The following is a 19704-nucleotide window of genomic DNA, read 5'->3' on the forward strand; positions in this document are numbered from 1 at the left end:
TGGAAAAACCAATCACTAATTTTATATGGAAAGGAAAGAGGCCTTGGATAAGCAAAGTACTATTGAAGAAGAACAAAACAGAAGGTCTCACACTGCCAGATCTCAAAACCTACTGTACAGCCACAGTAGTAAAAACTGCCTGGTATTGATACAATGAGAGACACATAGACCAGAGGAATAGAATTAAGAACCCAGAAATAGATCCATTGATTTATGGTCAGCTGATCTTTGACAAAGGGCTGAAATCCATTAAATGGGGAAGAGATGGTCTGTTTAACAAATGGTGCTGGCAAAACTGGATATCCATTTGCAGAAAATGGATATATCCATACACAAAAACTAACTCCAGATGGATCAAAGACTTAAATGTGAAACTCAAATTATAAAGGTTCTCATGGAAAAAATAAGGACAAATTTAGGGGCCCTTATATATGGCATAGGAGCTCTGGTGGCATAGTGCCTAAGGCATTTGACTGCTAACCAGAAGGCTGGTGGTTCAAACCCACTAGCCACTCCTCGGAAGGAAGATTGGGCAATCTATTTCTGTAGTGATACTACCTCAGAAATCCAAGGAGGGGTTGCTATGAGTTGGATCTGATTCAAGGCAGTGAGTATGGTTTTTTTGCTTTGGTTTTATATATGGCATAAATAGACCATTAAGCATAAACCAAAATGCACAAACAGCAGAAGATAAAATAGATGAGTGGGACCTTGTAAACATTTAATTTTTATGTTCTTCAAAAGACTTCTCCAAAAGAGTAAAAAGAGAACTTACAGATTGGGAACTCTGGTGGTATAATGCCTAAGGCATCTGACTGCTAAACAGAAGGCTGGCAGTTCAAACCCACCAGCCACTCCTCAGAAGGAAGACTGGGCAATCTACTTCCATAGAGATACTATCTTGGAAACCCAAGGAGGGGTTGCTATGAGTTGGGATCAACTCGATGGCAGTGATAAATTTCTTACAGAATGGAAAAAATATTTGGCAATGACATATCTGAAAAGGGGCTTATCTCTAAAATTTATAGAAAACTCCAACACCTCAACAACGAAAAGACAAACAATCCAATTAAAAAATGGTCAGAAGACATGAATAGACCTTCACCAAAGAGGATATTCAGGCAGCCAACAAACACTTAAGAAATGTTAACGATCATTAGCCATTAGAGAGATGCAAATCAAAACAAAAATCAGATACCATCTTGCCCAGCACTAACAGCAAAGTTCAAAAAGATAGAAAATAACAAATGCTGGTGAGGATGTGGAGTGATTGGAACTTGCATACACTGCTGGTAGAACTGTAAAATGGTACAACCACTGTGGCAAGCAGTGCCACATTGCTTTTTAAGCAATTCCTTAAAAAATAGAAATACCATTGGACCCAGCAATCCCATTACTATGTATATATCCTAAGAAGTGAGAGCCAGGACAACAATAGATACATGCACACTCATGTTCACTACAGCACTATTTACAATAGCAAAAAGATGGAAACAACCTAGGTGCCCATCAACAGAAGAATGGACAACCCAACTATGGTACATGCACACAATGGAATATTACGCAACTCTAAAGAATAATGTAGAATCTACAAAACACTGCATAATGTGGATGAACTTGGAGGACACTTATGTTGAGTGAAATAAGTCAATCACAGAATGCAAAATATTGTATTAGCCCACTATTGTAAAAAGTCAAGGAAAGGGTTATGTATATGGAAGGAAACTTTCTTTTTTTGGTTACCTAGGATGGGAGGGGAAGGGAAGGAACACTGATAGATACAGAGAAAAAAGTATTTATTTGGGTGAAGGTAAGGGCAATGTACCAAATGTGAGTGATCAATGTGGTGGCATTGAGGACAAGGAAGACAGAGAGGTACAGAGAGGTACAGACAACAAAGATGAACCCTTTTGCACATACAGTACTGCCTTATCAGTGATGGCAAGCATTGATCTATGCATGGATAAATGGGTGGACAGGCTGAATGATCAAGTCTGTCTAGGTAGGGAAGAATGTGCCCAAGACCATGTATAGGGTTGGCAGACGATATTTTTACAAGCATATTTGCATGTGCTGTAAGAATGGCCAGGTATATATATAGTACAGGTGACAAGGGACAAGGTTGTGGTGACTTCTTGTCCACAGCCACTTACCTGGAGGGAGTGAGTAGTTGGACCTGTGGGCTCAAAAAGGGGACATAAAGCTCATTGCCATAACATACTACACAAAACATTGTTCCACATCTTACTTTGGTGAGTAAGATCCCAGTTGGGATCTTAAAAGCTTGCAAGCAGCCATCTAGATGCAAAGTGGGTCTCTCCTTGTCCAGAGCAAAAAAGTATGAAGAAAATCAAAGATTTATGGAAACAATTAGTCCAAGCTACTGGTACACCATGCGATCCTCAGCCTATATGATCATGAAACTAGAACTAGACGGTGTCCAACTACCACTGTCAACCACTCAGAGGGGGATCTGTGTAGGAGATCCGGGATAGAGTGAGAGAACAATGTGGAACAAAACTCAAAATCATTAAAAAAAAAAAAAAAAGACCAGGTTTGCTGGTCTGATAGAGCCAGTGAAACCCCTGCGATTATGGCCCCTAGCTACCCTTCAGGTCTGGAATTAAACTCACTCCTGTCACTTCCAGCCAAATAATAGACATACATAGGGGCAGAACCTTTACATCAGGTAGATACACAACTTGAAGAGACCAATGATGGGAAAAGCGAAAGGCAGTGTATGCACAGGGAGACAGCTTGGGGCCAGAAGTGCATGGGAGAAAGGACACAGGGGAGATTTAACTATGGGGAGGAAGCAGGAAGAGAGCTATTGCACTGTAGAAACTGAAGTCAATGTCATGAGACAAGATGTGTATGAACTGATATATGGAAATGAATTTGTTCTGTAAACTTTCATCCAAAAATCACAATAAAAATTAAATATATAAATACTGCAAAGAATGGGAACTCCAAAACATTAAATTGTGCTCATAAGGAACCTGTAAATAGACAAAGAGGCTGTCATTCATGCAGAACAAGGTGATGCTGCATGGTCAAAAATCAGAAACGTTGTGCGTCAAGGTTGTATCCTTTCATCATACTTATTCAATCTGTATGCTAAGCAAATGTTCTGATTACCTAGTGCTGCTCTGACAAGAATATACCACAAATGGGATGGCCTTAACAAACAGGAATTTACTCTTACTATTTGGAGGCTTTAAGTCCAAGTTCAAAGTGCCAGGCTCCAGGGGCTGGGTGAAAGCCCCTCAACCTTGAGGTCCAGCTCTGCCTCCTGATCCCGGCCCAATGGAGCTAGAGGCATTTCTTCACTCAGACAGCTGTTGGCTGCTGAGGCTGAGAAGCCCCAAGGTTGACAAGTAAAAAGGCACAGTTCCGATGTTACCAAACCACACAGCAGGCCATTAACTCAAGTCCACTGTAACTCCCAAGGTTGGCAGAGCACAGTAGGCTGCTGAGCAAGGACATGGCTATATGCAGGGTCTAAGCATGCCAAAGGCTAGAGACCATTCCCAAGACTTCTCCTTATATACAGGAAGGAGACCACATCCCAAAGGCAGCTACTCAGCTGCCTGTGGTAGATCCCACCATGGAGTTGATTGCCAGTCTCATCATGGGGAATAACTACCACCAGCTGCCCAGCCACTCAACCAGGGCCATATTGACACACAAATATAACCATTACAGCAAATAATCCAGGAAGGTGGACTATATGAAGAAGGATGTGGCATTAGGATTGGAGGAAGACTCATTAACAACCTGAGATATGCAGATGACACAACCTTGATTGCTGAAAGTGAAGAGGATTTGAAGCACTTACTGATGAAGATCAAAGACTACAGTCTTCGGTATGGAGTATACCTCAACATAAAGAAAACAAAGTCCTTACAACTAGACCAATAAATAACATCATAATAAATGGAGAATCGACTGAAGTTGTCAAAGATTTCATTTTACTTGGATCCACAATCAACATCCATGGCAGCAGCAGTCAAGAAATCAAAGTACTGTGTTAGGCAATGTGCTGCAAAAGACCTCTTGAAGGTGTTAAAGAGCAAGATATCACGTTGAAGGCTAAGGTGCACCAAACCCAAGCCATGGTATTTTCAATAGCCTCATATGCATGTGAAAGTTGGACAATGAATAAGGAAGACCAAAGAATCGATGACTTTGGGTTATGGTGTTGGTGAAGAATACTGAAAATACCATGGACTGCAAGAAGAATGAACAAATCTGTCCTGCAAGAAGTGCAGCCAGAATGCTCCTTGGAAGCAAGAATGGCCAGAATTTGTCTCATCTACTTGGTCATGTTGCCAGAAGGGACCATTCCTTGGAGAAGTTTATCATATTTGGTAAAGTGGAGAGTCAGCAAAAAAGAAGACCCTCAATGAGATGGACTGACATAGTGGCTGCAGTGATGGGTATAAGCACGGCAAGGATTGTGAGGATGGCTCAGGATAGGGCAATGTTTCATTCTGTTATACACAGGGTCATCATGCACCAGAGCCAACTCAATGGCACCTAACAACAACAACATATGGAAGTGACAGTGGAACAATGAATAAGGTCTACAGAAGAACTGATGCATTTGAACTGTGGTGCTGAAGAAGAATGCTGAAAATACCATGGATTGGCAGAAGAACGAACAAATCTGTCTTGGAAGAAGTACAGCTGGAATGTTCCTCAGAAGCAAAAATGTTCAGACTCAGTCTCTCGAACTTTGGTCATGTTATCAGAAGGGACCAGTATCCGGAGAAGCATATTATGCTTGGTAAAGCACAGGGGCACAGTGAAAAAGGGGAAGATCCTCAACAAGATGGACTGATACAGTAGCTGCAATGATGGGCTCAAGCCTGGCAACAATTGTGAGGATGGCACAGGACCAGGCAGTGTTTTGTTCTCTTATAACAGGGTCACTCAGAATCATCTCGAAGGCAACTGACAACCACCACCTTCACTACAACAACAAAAACAAAACAAGATATAAAGTAAAAGTCATATTTTTTTTCAAAGCCATTGAAAAGTAATGAATACCAAGAAGTATAACTGAATTAAATTCCAGACTGGGACAAGACCTTAAAGGATGAGAAATAGCTGTGGCTACTTCCATAACTGTGGCCAACTGACTGATCTACATACAGATGGATGAAGGACTGAACCAAACTAAAGGCTGAAAACTTTTGCTGGGAGAAGTGAAATCAGGCAAATATCTTAAAGTGTGGATTTTTATGACAGATTGGAAGCTGGAAGAGCTTCCAAACAAAAATAAATGCATCAACTCAACCTGAAAAGAATCCTACTCCATAAATGTGTTAGGTTGGATTCTCTAGAGAAGCAAAACCAGTGATGCTTATATATGTATATATATAGAGAGAGAAATTTATCTCAAGAAAATGGCTCATATGGCTGTAGAGGCTGGCATGTCCCAAGTCTATGGGTCAGACATTAGTCTGAAGGCTTTTACTGACTCACATAGCTACAGGGGCTGAGAAACCCATAATCAGGCAATACAGCAGGCTACTGGCTGCAGAGGCTGATCAATCTAAAATCAGCAGCTAAGATGACATGTGTTGGCTCACAGGCTGTGAAAGCAATAGTACTAAAATTGGCAGGCAATACTGCAGGCCACTAGCTGGTTCAGGTCCAGTGAACTGGAGCTCAGATGATGATGAGCCAGATGCATAATCCAGAGAAAGCAAAAAGACAGAGAGCTTTGCCAGAACATCCATATATGGAAGTAGGCCACACTCCTGAGCAAACTCCCTTTCAATTGATTGGTTACTCATAGCAGATCTCTTCATGGTGGTGATTACATTATAGCATATCTCATTATGGGGGACGATTATATCATAACTAAGCAAACCACTGAGAATCATTGTCTAGCCAAGTTCACACACAATCTTAACCATCACAGTATGCAATAGTGGAGACAGTATTAGAAATCATAGATCTGTACATTTTGTAAAGTTCCTTGTGTCTACTGAAATTGAATCCAAAGAGGAGCAAAAATTAAGTAAAGCTAAAATCTAAGCCTGCTCAAATCCTGTCAAGTCCAGAGACAAGCATCTCAGTGAAAATTTTGGAATTTCAGCATTGGTCTTAATGGCAAAGAGAGACTTTTATAATAGCATTTGAAATAATAAATAATTAGAAACTTATTAAAACTGAGTCCCAGACTCAGAGACTAGTGTGATATGATATGAATAATCTGTCAAGCAGCTAGTAGTCTGAGAAAAAGAAATAATGAAAAAAGAGAAATATTTAAGGAGATATTGACAAAGACATTTCCAAACTTAATGAAAGATCTCAGCCCAAGAAGATCTCACAGATCCAAGAAGCTCAGTACACTGTGTATATTATCCCCAACAAACACTGTGAATATCTGAGTAAAAAGAAATGCATTTTTTATTTCTGTATTTCCAGTAAGCAGGATGTATTTGATGTATAAGAGGCTTAAGATGTTGCTGCTCTTAGATGCCAGTGAGTAAGTTCTGACTTACAGTGACCTGCTGGACATCAAAATGAAACACTATCCAATCCTATGTCATCCTCACAACTGTTTCAGTCCATCGTTGCATCCAGTGTCAATATATCTTGTGGAGGGTTTTCTTTTTTGTTGTTATTGTTGTTGACCCTCTACTTTACCAAGCAAGGCACAATATATGTTAATTAAACTTAAAGAAGATATGAATGCCCTTAATACATCCAGAAAGGAACTCTGGTGAGGCAGTGTTTAAGGTACTTGACTATTAACCAGAAGGTTGGAGGTTCAAACCCACCAGCTGCTCTATGGCTAGAAGATGAGGCAATCTTCTGTAAAGATTTACAGCCCTGCAAATCCAATGAGGTTCACTATGAGTGAGAATCAAATTGATGGCAGACAGTATTTGTAAGAAGGATGTTTCCACGATATTTTATCTAGTATACTCCTTTAGTGTTTCCTCAAGTAGAAAGGTAAAACTTATAAAGGGTCTAGTATTCTTTCCTAGTGAATTCTCACTAATATAAAGTACTAAAAAGAAAATTTGGAAAGAAAACAGTAAAGAATAAGATAGGTAATATAAACATGTACACAAAAAAAATGTATATATATTCAAAAGCTTCCAATTTTCCCTTTCAACACAACTGCAGTTGTGCCATTCTGTGAAAGGCTAATACTGAGAGTTGCAAAATCAAAGCTGAAGGGAATATCCAAAGTTTTTCAGAATATCTATGTATTATGGAGTCACAATGTCAGCACTGGATGCACTTCTACTGTTTCATACTATACCTTAGATGAAGATCTTCTGAAAATTTCAGGCAAGCGTAGATAAATTCTTTAATTTGGTTGTAAACTTTTGGCACAAATTCAGAGAAAGGAAACTTTTTTGGAAATGGTTGCTGTAAATACAAGAATTAAAGAAACTATGTCATAAAGCAACACATGTTGAAAATGTGTGTAAGTTAATTAAAATGCAAAAGCAACTTTCTTCCACATTGTGAACTATCTGCTTAACAACCTCAAATTTAAGAAAGTGTCTCTGAATGTTTCCAGACACTAAAAAGAATAAGATGAAAAAAAGAAAAAAACCCAAATGTCCTTTAACAAGGAAAGAGATAAACTGTGACATATAGTCAGCAATAAAAAAGGAACAGACTATTGATACATGCAACAACTTGGATGAGTCTAAGGCATGATGCTGAGTGAAAGAAGTCAGTCTCAAAGGGTACATACTGTTGATCCATTTATATGGTATTCTGAAAAGGCGAACGTTGACTGAGACCAGATCAGTGGTTCCCACAGCATGAGGTTTAGGAAGGGGGTGACTACGAAGAGGCAGTGCAAGGAAATTTTTTAGGACAGAACTATTCTGTATCTTTGTGGTAGTAGATATACAACTCAGTGCACTGTCAAAACCAATAGTATAAAAAAGAGTAAATTTTACTGTATGTTTTTGGGAGAAAATGTCTTAAGACATTTAAAAAGTAAATTTAAATTAAAACTAAATATTTCAAAGTATTAACCTAATGGGGAAAACTTCCAACAATCTTTAAAACTCTTCACAGGTGATAAAGACTACTGATTCCCTAATCAGGAACTTTCATTCTAAGCCTCAAAAAGAATCCTTTGAAGGTATTCTAGAGTTTGAGCCCACTGAGTTGGAGGTAATGCCCTTGATGAGATTCATTCAATCCTGGATAGAGTGGGAGGGAAAACGTGCAACAAAATCCAAAAACTCAATAATGACCAGAATTACTAGTCAGATGAATTCTAGTGAGACTCCCAATACTATGGCCCTGGAATACATTCTGTGCCTGGAATAAAACTCACCCCCAGGAGCAGGCTCGCAGCCCAATAGTTAACAAGATGTACACGCAGACCACTCAACACAGGATGACACACTCACATACTCTATGGTAATACATCCCTTAGAGCAATAGACCATGGGACATCAGAGGACCAACATTCAAACTAAGGAAACTGAGGACAAACAGGAGTGCATAAATATGACGGGCACAGGGGGAAGGTTATAGGGTAGAGAGGGGAGGAGACTGGGTAAGGGTTGGATATGGTGAATGGGGAATGAAACTAAATGTATGCATTACGTTGAATGTAAAACAAGCTCTTAAAATTAATTAATTAATTAAATTTTAAAAAGGCATTTAAAGGACGCAAAATGCCCATTTAAAAATATTTTTATATACTGCTTACCTTTTCCACCTCTATATCTTGGAATGGGAATTGTCCTACCACCTTTTTATACATTTCTTCACTTGTTACTGGTATAGGGCTGTAGTTGTCAGAATCAAGTATGTTTCTATAAAGAAAGGGAAGAATGAAGAGGTAATCATTGTAATAATCACAAATAATTTTTAGATGAAGTCTAACAGTTGTTCATATGTTGCAACCAAAAATTAATGTTCCCAGTGCCTATACTATTCCCTCCATAAAAAAGCTATTTGGTTTCACACTAAGTGTTCTGGTTACCTACTGCTGGTCTGAGAAGAATACACCACAAATGGGATGGCTTGAACAAACAGAAATTTATTCTCTTACAATCTGGAGGCTTTAAGTCCAAGTTCAAAGTGCCAGGCTCTAGGGGCTGGGTGAAAGCCCCTTGTCCTTGGGCTTCAGCTCTGCCTCCTTCTCCCGGCACACTGAAGACAGGGGCTTTTCTTCACTCAGACAGCTGTTGGCTGCCGAGACTGACAAGCTCAAGGTTGAGAAGTAAAAAGGCACAGTCCTGATGTTATCAAACCACATGGCAGGCCATTAATTCAAGTCCATTGAAAGTCCCAAGGTCAGCAGAGCATGGCAGGCTGCTGAGCAACGACACGGCTACATGCAGGGTTCAAGTATGCCATAAGCTAGAGACCATTACCCAAGGCTTCTCCTTATATACAGGAAGCAGACTACATCCCTAAGAAGCTACCCAGCTGCTCACAGTAGATTCCACCATGGAGCTGATTACTATTTCATCATGGAGAATACTACATCCAGCTGCCCAGCCACTCAACCAGCCCTAGCCAAACTGACACATAAATTAACTACCACACTAGGCTATCTTTATAAGAAGACAGAAAGAAAAGTAAAATCTAAAACAAATATAAGACAATTATAAACATGATCTCCTAGTATTTGAAATTTATACGTAAGATAGAAAATTTCTGAGCAGTATGACAAGATGTTAAAGTTTTAATGCAAGTCAGCGGTAAATAACAACAACAAAAAATGTGTGTTCTGGAAAATGCGAAGAGGTTTTGTTTTTTAAAAAATTGATTATATTCTTTAATCCTGTACTAATAATTTCCATAATAAATTATGTTCATTTGTATTTCTTTATCTATAGAAGCAAAAACCAAACTCACTGCTGTTGAATAAGATTCAACTCATAGCGACCCCTCCTTGGGTTTCTGAGGTGGTATCACTACAGAAATAGATTCCTCAATTCGAGGAGTCGCTGGTGGGTTTGAACCGTCAGCCTTCCGGTTAAAGGTCAAATGCCTTAGGCACTACACCACCAGAGCTCCTTTTCTTTATCTACTACTCTTTTTTAATTAATTTTTTTTCATCTCTATGTTCTCTATGTTAATATTTGCATCTCCGTGTTCTCCCTCTTTAAGTAGACTGGGAGAGAAGCTATTACCAATTTAGTGAGAGAAATTTACTGCAGGCATCACATCAGAAGCACTAAGACTATCAATATATCATGTCTTTAAGTTTCAAGCTTCCCATAAAATAACCCTCCTCTAAATATACCCACACTACCAGATGAAGTTGGGTTTTAGAAATACAATTGATTATGTTGTTGTTGTTGTTAAGTGCCGGCGAGTCGTTTCCGACTCACAGCGACCCCATGCACAGCAGAACGAAACACTGCCCGATCCCGTGCCAGCCCTACAATCCCTGCTATACTTGAGCCCATCATCGCAGCCACTATATCAATCTCGTTGAAGGCCGCCCCCTCTTTCGTCGACCCTCCACCCTACCAAGTATGACATCCTTCTCCAGGGAATGGTCCCTTCTTACAACATGACCAAAATAGGTGAGACGAAGTCTGGCCATTCTTGCTTCCAAGGAGCATTCTGGCTGCACTTCCTCTAGGACAGATCTGTTAGTTCTTTTAGCAGTCCACAGTATTTTCAGCATTCTTCGCCAGCACCACAACTCAAAAGCATCAACTCTTCTTCGGTCTTCCTTATTCATTGTCCAGCTCTCACATGCATACCAGGCGATTGGATATATCATGGCTTGTGTCAGGTGCACCTTAGTCCTCAATGAGATATCCTTGCTCCTCAGCACTTGAAACAGTTCCTTCGCAGTTGACTTTCCCAATGCTACACGTCGTCTAATGTCCTGACTGCTGCTTCCGTTGGCATCGATTGTAGAACCAAGCAACATGAATTCTTTAACAACCTCAATCTTCTCTCCATTTATTGTGATGCTGCTCATTGGTCCAGTTGTGAGGATTTTTGTTTTCTGTATATTGAGATGTAATCCATGCTGCAGACTGTATTCTTCAGCCTTCATCAGTAGGTGCCTTAAGTCATCCTCACATTCAGCAAGCAAAGTTGTATCATCTGCATATCTCAGGTTGTTAATGATTCTTCCTCCAATCCTGATACCACGTTTTTCTTCATATAGTCCAGCTTCTCGGATTATTTGCTCAGCATATAGATTGAATAAGTGTGGAGAAAGGATACAACCCTGACGCATTCCCTTCTTGATTTTAAACCATGTAGTGTCCCCTTGTTCTGTTCGAACAACAGCCTCCTGGTCAAGGTACAGATTCCTCATGAGTACAATCAAGTGCTCGGGAATTCCCATTCTTCTCAATGTTATCCATAATTTGTCATGATCCACACAATCAAATGCCTTTGCATAGTCAATAAAACACAAGGAAACATCTTTCTGGTATTCCCTGACTTGAGCCAAGATCCATCTGACAACAGCTATGATATCCCTTGTTCCACGTCCTCTTCTGAATCCGGCTTGAACCTCTGGAAGTTCTCTGTCAATATACTGCTGCAAACGTTTCTGAATTATCTTCAGTAAGATCTTACTTGCATGTGATATTAATGATATTGTTCTATAATTTCTACATTCTGTGGGATCACCTTTCTTTGGAATGGGCACAAATATGGATCTCTTCCAGTCAGTTGGCCAGGTAGCTGTCCTCCAAATCTCTTGGCATAACTGAGTGAGTGCCTCCAATGGGGCATCCGTTTGTTGAAATATCTCAATCGGTATGCCATCAAATCCCGGAGCCTTGTTCTTCGCCAGTTCTTTCATTGCAGCTTTGACTTCTTCCTTCATTACCATTGGTTCTAGATCATATGCCACTTCCTGAAATGGATGAAGATCAATCAGTTTTTTTTGGTACAGTGACTCTGTGTATTCCTGCCATCTTCTCTTGATGTTTCCTGCATCATTCAATATTTTGCCCATAGAATCTCTCAATATTGCAACTCAAGGCTTAAATTTTTTATTCAGTTCTTTCAGTTTGAGAAATGCTGAGCGTGTTCTTCCTTTTTGGTTTTCAGACTCCAGGTCTTTGCATATTTCATTATAGTAATTGGCTTTGTCTACTCGAGCTGCTCTTTGAAATCTTCTGTTCAGCTCTTTTACCTTTTCATTTCTTCCATTTGCTTTAGCGATTCTCTGCTCAAGGGCAAGGTTCAGAGTCTCTTCTGTCATCCACTTTGGTCTTCTCTTCTTTTCTGTCTTTTTACTGATCTCTTGCTTTCTTCATGGATAATGTTCTTGATATCTTCCCATAATTCATCTGGCTTTCGGTCATTGGTGTTCAATGCATCAAATCTGTTCTTTAGATGATCTCTAAATTCAGGAGGGATATATTCAAGATCATATTTTGGCTCTCTTGGACTTGTTTTAATTGTCTTTAACTTCAAGTGGAATTTGCATATGAGCAGTTGATGGTCTGTTCCACAATCAGCTCTTGGCCTGGTTTTGGCTGAAGATATTGAGCTTTTCCACCGCCTCTTGCCACAGATGTAGTCAATCTGATTCCTGTGTGTTCCATCTGGTGAAGTCCACGTGTACAGCCTCCGTTTGTGTTGTTGAAAAAAGGTGTTTGCAATGAACAAGTCGTTGGTCTTGACAATTGATTATATTACTATACAAATGAATTGGTATACATGAAGATCAAGGATATTCTTATAAACTGTGAAGAGTAAGATTAAAGGTACAGTGTAAGATTTTAAAACTGTAAGAATCTAAAAATAGAGTATGCTGATCAGGGGAAGTGGTTTTACTATAAGAAGGAAGATCACTTTAGGTAAAGGAATAAAAATTTAAAAGGAGATTCAACTCAAATGAAGGAAGATCACTTTAGGTAAAGGAATACAAATTTAAAAGGAGATTCAACTCAAATGAATTGACATGGAGTGCATGCCAAAGAAACAGTACAAGAACACATTTGTGAGTTGGAGGTATAAGAGAACAACTTTCTTATTACTGTATACATGCTGGAACAACTACTAAAATAATACGCTTCATACACTGGACATGACAAGGCCCCTTCTCCACGTGAAGAAAGGAGGAAGATAAGAAATCATATAAGTGAGTTCTCAAAGAGGGTTCCAAAAAATCCTAGGTTATTTGTCAGGGCTCAAACACCATTACCTTATAAATGAGTCATAGACTAGGCATAATCCTCAAAGAGCAAAACCAAAAAACAGAATGAGAAAACACAAGATGATCTGGGTGGTATGAGCCAAAGTATTTGGGTTTGGAGGCTTTCCAACACTGTAGAAATTAATACACTGAGATTGTCTATGTTGGGAACTTTATTTTGAATGTCACTCAAATTTAATGGAAGTCTGGATCATAGCCTAGAGAAGGTAGAAAATATAAGCCAGATACTCCTTTCGCTTATTACATCTGAGAAAATTTGTGCATAAACAGTGTAATCACACACACACACACACACACACACAACTATAAATAATTTCTCACCTGAAAATACCTGCCCACTTCTTTAGCAGAGTTTCACTATACTGGTCTCTGATTTCTAACAGCATGTCAAAAAGTTGATTTACAGGAAAACCATACACCTGAAACAAAAACTAGCTTTATTTTCTAAGGAGTTACTTTAGCGACATGAGGAAAATTAAGAATTGAAAGATGATTTCGCTTTTTAGCCAACAATTTAAATGAGATCATGATGGTAGAATATCTCATTCTACCTAATATCTAGTCTTTACCTCAAAAATTAAAAGATATCATATAATAAAATGTCTAGATGGAATAAAAAAATGAAAACCAACATGCTCTGGTACACCATCAGCTACATTCTTTGTACATTTCTTCTTATACTCTTACTACATATAGCAAGCATCAGGAATTGGGGAAGAAAATGAAAACGTTACCAATCTCTCCTTATTCTCTATTATATCTAAATATATTCTCTTGGGTAAAATAAGTGATTCATCAAGATGGTGGTACAATGGTTAAACCACTCAGCTGCTAACTGAAAAAGCATTTGTCTAAACCCACAGGCTGCCCCACAGAAGAAAGATGTGGCAATTTGCTCCCATAAACATTTAAAAAAAAAAAAACAACTCACCGCCATCGAGTGGGATCTGACTCATAGCATCCCCTCCTTGAGATTCCAAGGCAGTATCACTATGGAAGTAGATTGCCCAATCTTTCTTCTGAGGAGTGGCTGGCTGGTGGGTTTGAACTGCCAGCTTTCTGGTTAGTAGTCAAATGCCTTAGGCCCTAGGCCACCAGAGCTCCTTCCCCATAAACATTACAGCCTTAGAAACACTATAATGCAGTTCTACTCTGTCCTGTGGAGTCACTATGAGTCAGAGTTGATTTGACAGCAACAGGATTGTTTGGCTTTACATCAAGATGGGAATTAAGAAACTCCAAGGTCATTCAGACACTTAACTGTCATTCAGGCAGTTTGTAATTCAGTAAACTGATGAGAGCTGAGAGAAAAAAGGAGATGGAAACTATTTATGAGGACATAAAGGGTCAGGGTGAAAACTAGGAAATGCTATAAAGAAATAAAATTATCTAGCTATAGGAAAAGAAGAAACATAACTGAAAACTAAAAGAACCTCAGCCAAGCTTAGGTAGCCACTGAAAAATACTTAGAGCCAATGAACTTCCAACTTAGATCAGTATATGTAAACAGATGTCACATACCTGAAGTGTGTCAGCAAAAAGCACAATGAGGTTCTTCAAATCTAACACAAGGTTTGGATCAGAGCAGTAAGACTAAAGGAAATAAAATACAAAGGAAAAAATACATCTTAATGATTAAAAATAAGACTAAATTTTCATGTATTTAATTATTTAACGTTTCACCTTATGAAGACACCCTAGAAAGGGTTCCACCCTGTGGTATAAGGTAAAACCAGATTCAGCCAGGGAAAAGCTTAAGCAGAAAGAGTTCAATAAACCTGATCTACATTTTTAACACTTGGAAATTAAAAAGACACTTCTAAATAACTCTTCAGTTAAAGAAGAAACCAAAATTGATACTGTAGATTATTTTTAAATGAGCAAAAATGAAAATATTTTACATCAAAGCCTATGGCATATGGGTAAAGCCATTTTCAAAATAAATTCTGTATCATTATATGCAAATATTAAAAAACACTAAGGATTGAAAATAAGCAAAGTAAGCATTAACTCATGCAGCTAGGAAAAGAATAGCAAAATCAACCATAAATAAATGAGAGAATTAAATTAATAAAATGGGAATCAGAAACTTAAAAGATTATTTGATCAATTTAAAAGAATGAAATTTAAAAATAAAATCAATAAAACAGACAAATCTGTGGCAGGTCTAATTAAACAATAAAGGGGGGGGCAATTAACAACTCAGGAATAAGGGAAATAAGCACAAAAATAGAGGAAATTAACAATTACAAATAAATTCCATAAACAACCACATATTGACAAATCTGAAGACTTAATGAAATGTAACCTCTATGGGCAGGATATAAGGGTATATATGTCACTATTCAATCAAGTACATTGATTTTGATATTCAAATTCTCTCAAATGTGATTTTGTTATTTGCTTTCTACTTGATCTCTCAATTCAGGACAGTGGTGTGCTGAAATCTCCCACAATGATCTGGTTTATCAGATCTTACGGCTAACAGTTTTTGCTTTATAAATATCGATACCTCCTTGTCCCCTGTAACAAAGTTATTAACTGTCTTCTCGTGTGTTAAAACTAGTACACCTACTTAATGACTATGTCATTATCCAACATTTTGCATTTATGAAAATCTAGTAAAAAAGTACTATCTGTCTATTTTGTGCATTAACGACTTATGTTTGGCAAAGGTGCAAGGTAATGGCAACGCTGACTATGATAGCTGAGGTTATGTGTCAACCTGGCTGGGTCATGATTCTTAGTAGTTTGACAATTATGTAATGATGTAATTTGGCATTTATGCAATAATGTAGTCAGCCTCCATTTTCTGATCTGCTGTGGTCATTTTTCACTTTCACATAATGCCAATTTTCAAGTAATGACCTGGTCTTTAGAACCTAACCATGTTGTTAAGTGAAAGTGGATATATCAATAGAAAATATCCTTCTTTTTTCCCACTGAACACTCTTCAACTGAATTCTATCTGCTTTGTACACTATTGTCATCTCTGCTTTCCTCTCCTTATTTTCAACCTTTTTATGTATTCTTATTTTTGGTTTATTGCCTCATAATCAAACTATAATTTTTTTTTTAATTCTTTGACATTTCTTGGATATATCTAGACCTATTTCTTAAGTTTACTAATTACAATGATTTCTTATTTCTTTATTTCCTTTTCTGTTTTAACTGGATCAGTGCTTCTCAATTATCTTATAAGCTATATCCTTTCTACCCACTTCCCATGTTTTTTTGAAAGCATGTGGAATCTTCATTCATTTTTCTTCTATTTTTAAACATTGTTGTTGCTATTGTCAGGTGCCATCGAGCCAGTTCTAACCCATAGTGACCCTGTGGACAACAGAACAAAATACTGCCTGGTCCTGCACCATCCTCACAACTTTTTAATACTATGTCTCTTCTTTTGTAGGATTTCTTAATAGAATTAAACTTTACAAATAATCAAATAGCAAGCAATTAGATTTACTTTCAAGTTTTACTCATTTATGCACACATTTTATTAAACACAACCCATCTTGTATCTTGGATTTCTTTTTCATTCTTTGGAGTATATCAAAAAGAATATTTTTTATAAAAGATGAGGTAAGAGCAAATTTTGAATTCTCATATGTTTGAAAATGCCTTTCTTTTATTTTCCAATTAGAACAGAAAGTTTTAAATGTGAAAAAAATTGTCTTATAATTTATCCTGCTTGACACTCAATACATCCTTTCAACTTTAAGAATTTGATCTTTCTTCCTCTCAAGAAAATTTCCTTTTTTAAAATTTCTTTAATTATTAAATTCTCCCTTTTTCATTGTCCTTTGTTTCAGAATCATTAGATACATTTAATATCTGTGTCAGTAATCTATGTTTCTTAATTCTTTCATATTTTCCATCTCTTTGTGTCATTGGAATATATATTTGACTTTATCTTCTTGATCACGAAAAAGGATATACAGTATTATTCATTTCATTATTAAGATATTTGAACTGAATTTCTTTTTTCTGATAAACACAAATTTCCAATAAAGCAATTTTTACCTTGGATTCACACCCTTCCTTGGCCTGCTCCCTTTATTGTTCTCCTTCCTATATTCTTTAAAATTGTGAACAAAGCATCGACATAGAAAAATGAATAAAATCTATTTATAAAATTACACTAGACCAACCAGACATCACCAGAATTCCAGAAGCTTCTAAGTGTTCTAATCATAATTCTTCTCATTCCCACTCAGAAAAATCATATCTTGACTTTTTGTGATAATCATTTTCATATATTTCCTCAGTTTTTAACCTCCTGAATACTAATTCTTAATGTTTTCTTCCTCAACATTATGTAAGTAGAAATAAATTGTAAGTATCATTTCTTTCATTCAATATTATTTTTGTGAAAATCATCCATGTTATTGTGTACAGTTATAGTTGCTAAGTTTTTCATTGCTATATAATATTCCATGTTATGAGATTAACATATTTTATTCATTTAAATACTGATGCATATTTGAGCCAAATTAAAAAATGCTAGAATGGATATTGCTTCACGTGTACATGGAGCATTACAGCAACTTTCTATAAGAAAAATAGCTAGAAATAGAATTTCTGGTTCACAAGGATCTTCAATTTGACATGATTAATGCCAAACTGTTTCTGAAAGGGTTTTACCAATTTGTGCTCATATTCTTAGTTCTGAGAGTTCCTATTGTTTCATATCTTTATCAATATTGGTATTATTAATTCTTGCCAACCATATGCATATTGTTATCTCATTTGGTTTTAGTTTGCATTTCAATGATATACAAAGGAGGTTGAGCATGATTTCAGATGTTTCTGAGCCAGGTAGATTTCTTCTTTTATAAAGTATCTAAGTCTTTTATTCATTTTTCCATTAGGATGTCTGTCTTTATCATAATGATATGCATGTATTCTTTATATTCTATTTATTTGCTGATTATTTGCATTGTAAATATCTTTTCCCAATATGTGGCTTATTATTCCACCACCTTTTGATAAATAATTTTTATAGATTCAATGTAGTTTAATGTATGAAGCTTTTCCTTTATGATTATTTTTTATATCTTAGTTAAGAACTTCCTTCCATATCCCAAGTTATGAATATATTCTCCTATGCCAACTCTAGAAGATTTATGGTTTTGCCTTTTACAATTTGCTATTTATTGACCTGAAACTCATTTTTTGGTGTTACTTTTTCCCACAGGGATATTCAATTGTCCCAATACTATTCATTGAAAAGTATGTCCTTGACCCACTGATCCACAATGCCACAATTTTATATGTAATCAAGAATCCATTTATATATGTGGGTCTGTTTGTGGGCCCTTTTCTGTTCCATTATCTATACAGCACCAATAATGGAGTGTCTTAGATTTATATAATTTTTAAATTAAGTCTTAGTATCTGGTACCTAATTCTCAGTCTTCAGGAGTTCTTAGTTGTTCGTGGCCTTTGTACTGTCTTAGAAATATTATAATCAGGCTGTTAAGTATCTTTCCCCTCAAAGATAAAACTCTTGGGATTTTGAATGGCAATTAATTAAATCTATAGATAGAGATCATTTATCATTACAATAATACTTCCAACCAACAAACATGGTATATCTCTCAATTTTATTTAGGTGTTCTTTAATTCAATTAAATCTCTCAATAACATTTTAGAATTTTCTTGATGGAGGATTTGAGTATTTTCCATTTGATATGCTCCCAACTACTTTACATTTATGCTACTGTATAAATTTTTTGTTTAAATTTTTTAATTTCTCAACTTTCATTCCTAGTTTATAGCAACAAAATTGATTTTGTATAATGATTTTATATGCAGGTAACTTGTTAAATTCATTAATTGTAGTAATTTTTTTGTAAATTTCTTTGGATTTTCATAGTTCAGATACCAAATTGTCTTCAAAAATGATATTTTTGTTTCTCCTTTCAAAGTTGTATGCTTTTCATATCTTTATCTTTCTGCCCTTACAATATTGGATAGGATACAAAACTGAATAAAAGTGGTAATAACTGAATTAAATATTTGCCATAGGTTTTTCAGGCTAACTTTTATTGTATTAGTTCACTACTGTAAAATGTCAAGAAAAGGTTTATATGTGGAAGGAAATTTTCTTTGTTGGTTACCAGGGATGAGATGGGCAGGGAGGAAAAATTGCTAGATAGGTAAGAGACAAGTTGATTTGGCTGGGCCATAGTTTTGAGTGCATGGGCAGCTGGATGTAGTTCTTCCCCATTATGAGACGGTAATTACCTCCATGGTGGGACCTGCTGTGAGCAGCTAAGTTGCCTTTGTGGTGTGGTCTGCTTCCATGATGTAAGAAGCAGCTTTGAGAAAGTTATGGGGAGTTCTGGTGGCACAGTGCCTGTGTCATCTGACTGCTAACCAGAAACCTGGAGGTTCAAACCCACCAGTCAGAAGGAAGACTGAGCTATGTATTTCTGTAGAGATATCACCCTGGAAACCCAAGGAGAGGTCTCTATGAGCCAAAATCAACTCAACGTCAACAGCAGTGAGTTTGATTTATATATATATATTTTATATATATA

The 19704-nt window shown here is 37.0% G+C and overlaps 1 protein-coding gene across 1 annotated transcript in view; it reads right to left on the bottom strand.

Moving 5' to 3' along the window:
- Window positions 1-19704, bottom strand: part of LOC103207119 (exocyst complex component 6B) — a gene marked incomplete at its 3' end in the record, with an annotated part of 605128 nt that overhangs the window by 32206 nt on the left and 553218 nt on the right. The window contains exons 12-15 of the mRNA XM_007952665.2: window positions 14678-14749; window positions 13478-13575; window positions 8711-8816; window positions 7289-7398 (exon numbers count right to left, since the gene is read on the bottom strand). Coding sequence (XP_007950856.2) covers window positions 7289-7398; window positions 8711-8816; window positions 13478-13575; window positions 14678-14749 — 386 coding nt within the window. The remainder of the gene's footprint in view (window positions 1-7288; window positions 7399-8710; window positions 8817-13477; window positions 13576-14677; window positions 14750-19704) is intronic.

This window comes from Orycteropus afer, unplaced genomic scaffold (genome assembly GCF_000298275.1).
Source record: "Orycteropus afer afer isolate SDZICR_OR568_19922 unplaced genomic scaffold, OryAfe1.0 scaffold00354, whole genome shotgun sequence".
Taxonomy (NCBI): Eukaryota; Metazoa; Chordata; class Mammalia; order Tubulidentata; family Orycteropodidae; genus Orycteropus; species Orycteropus afer.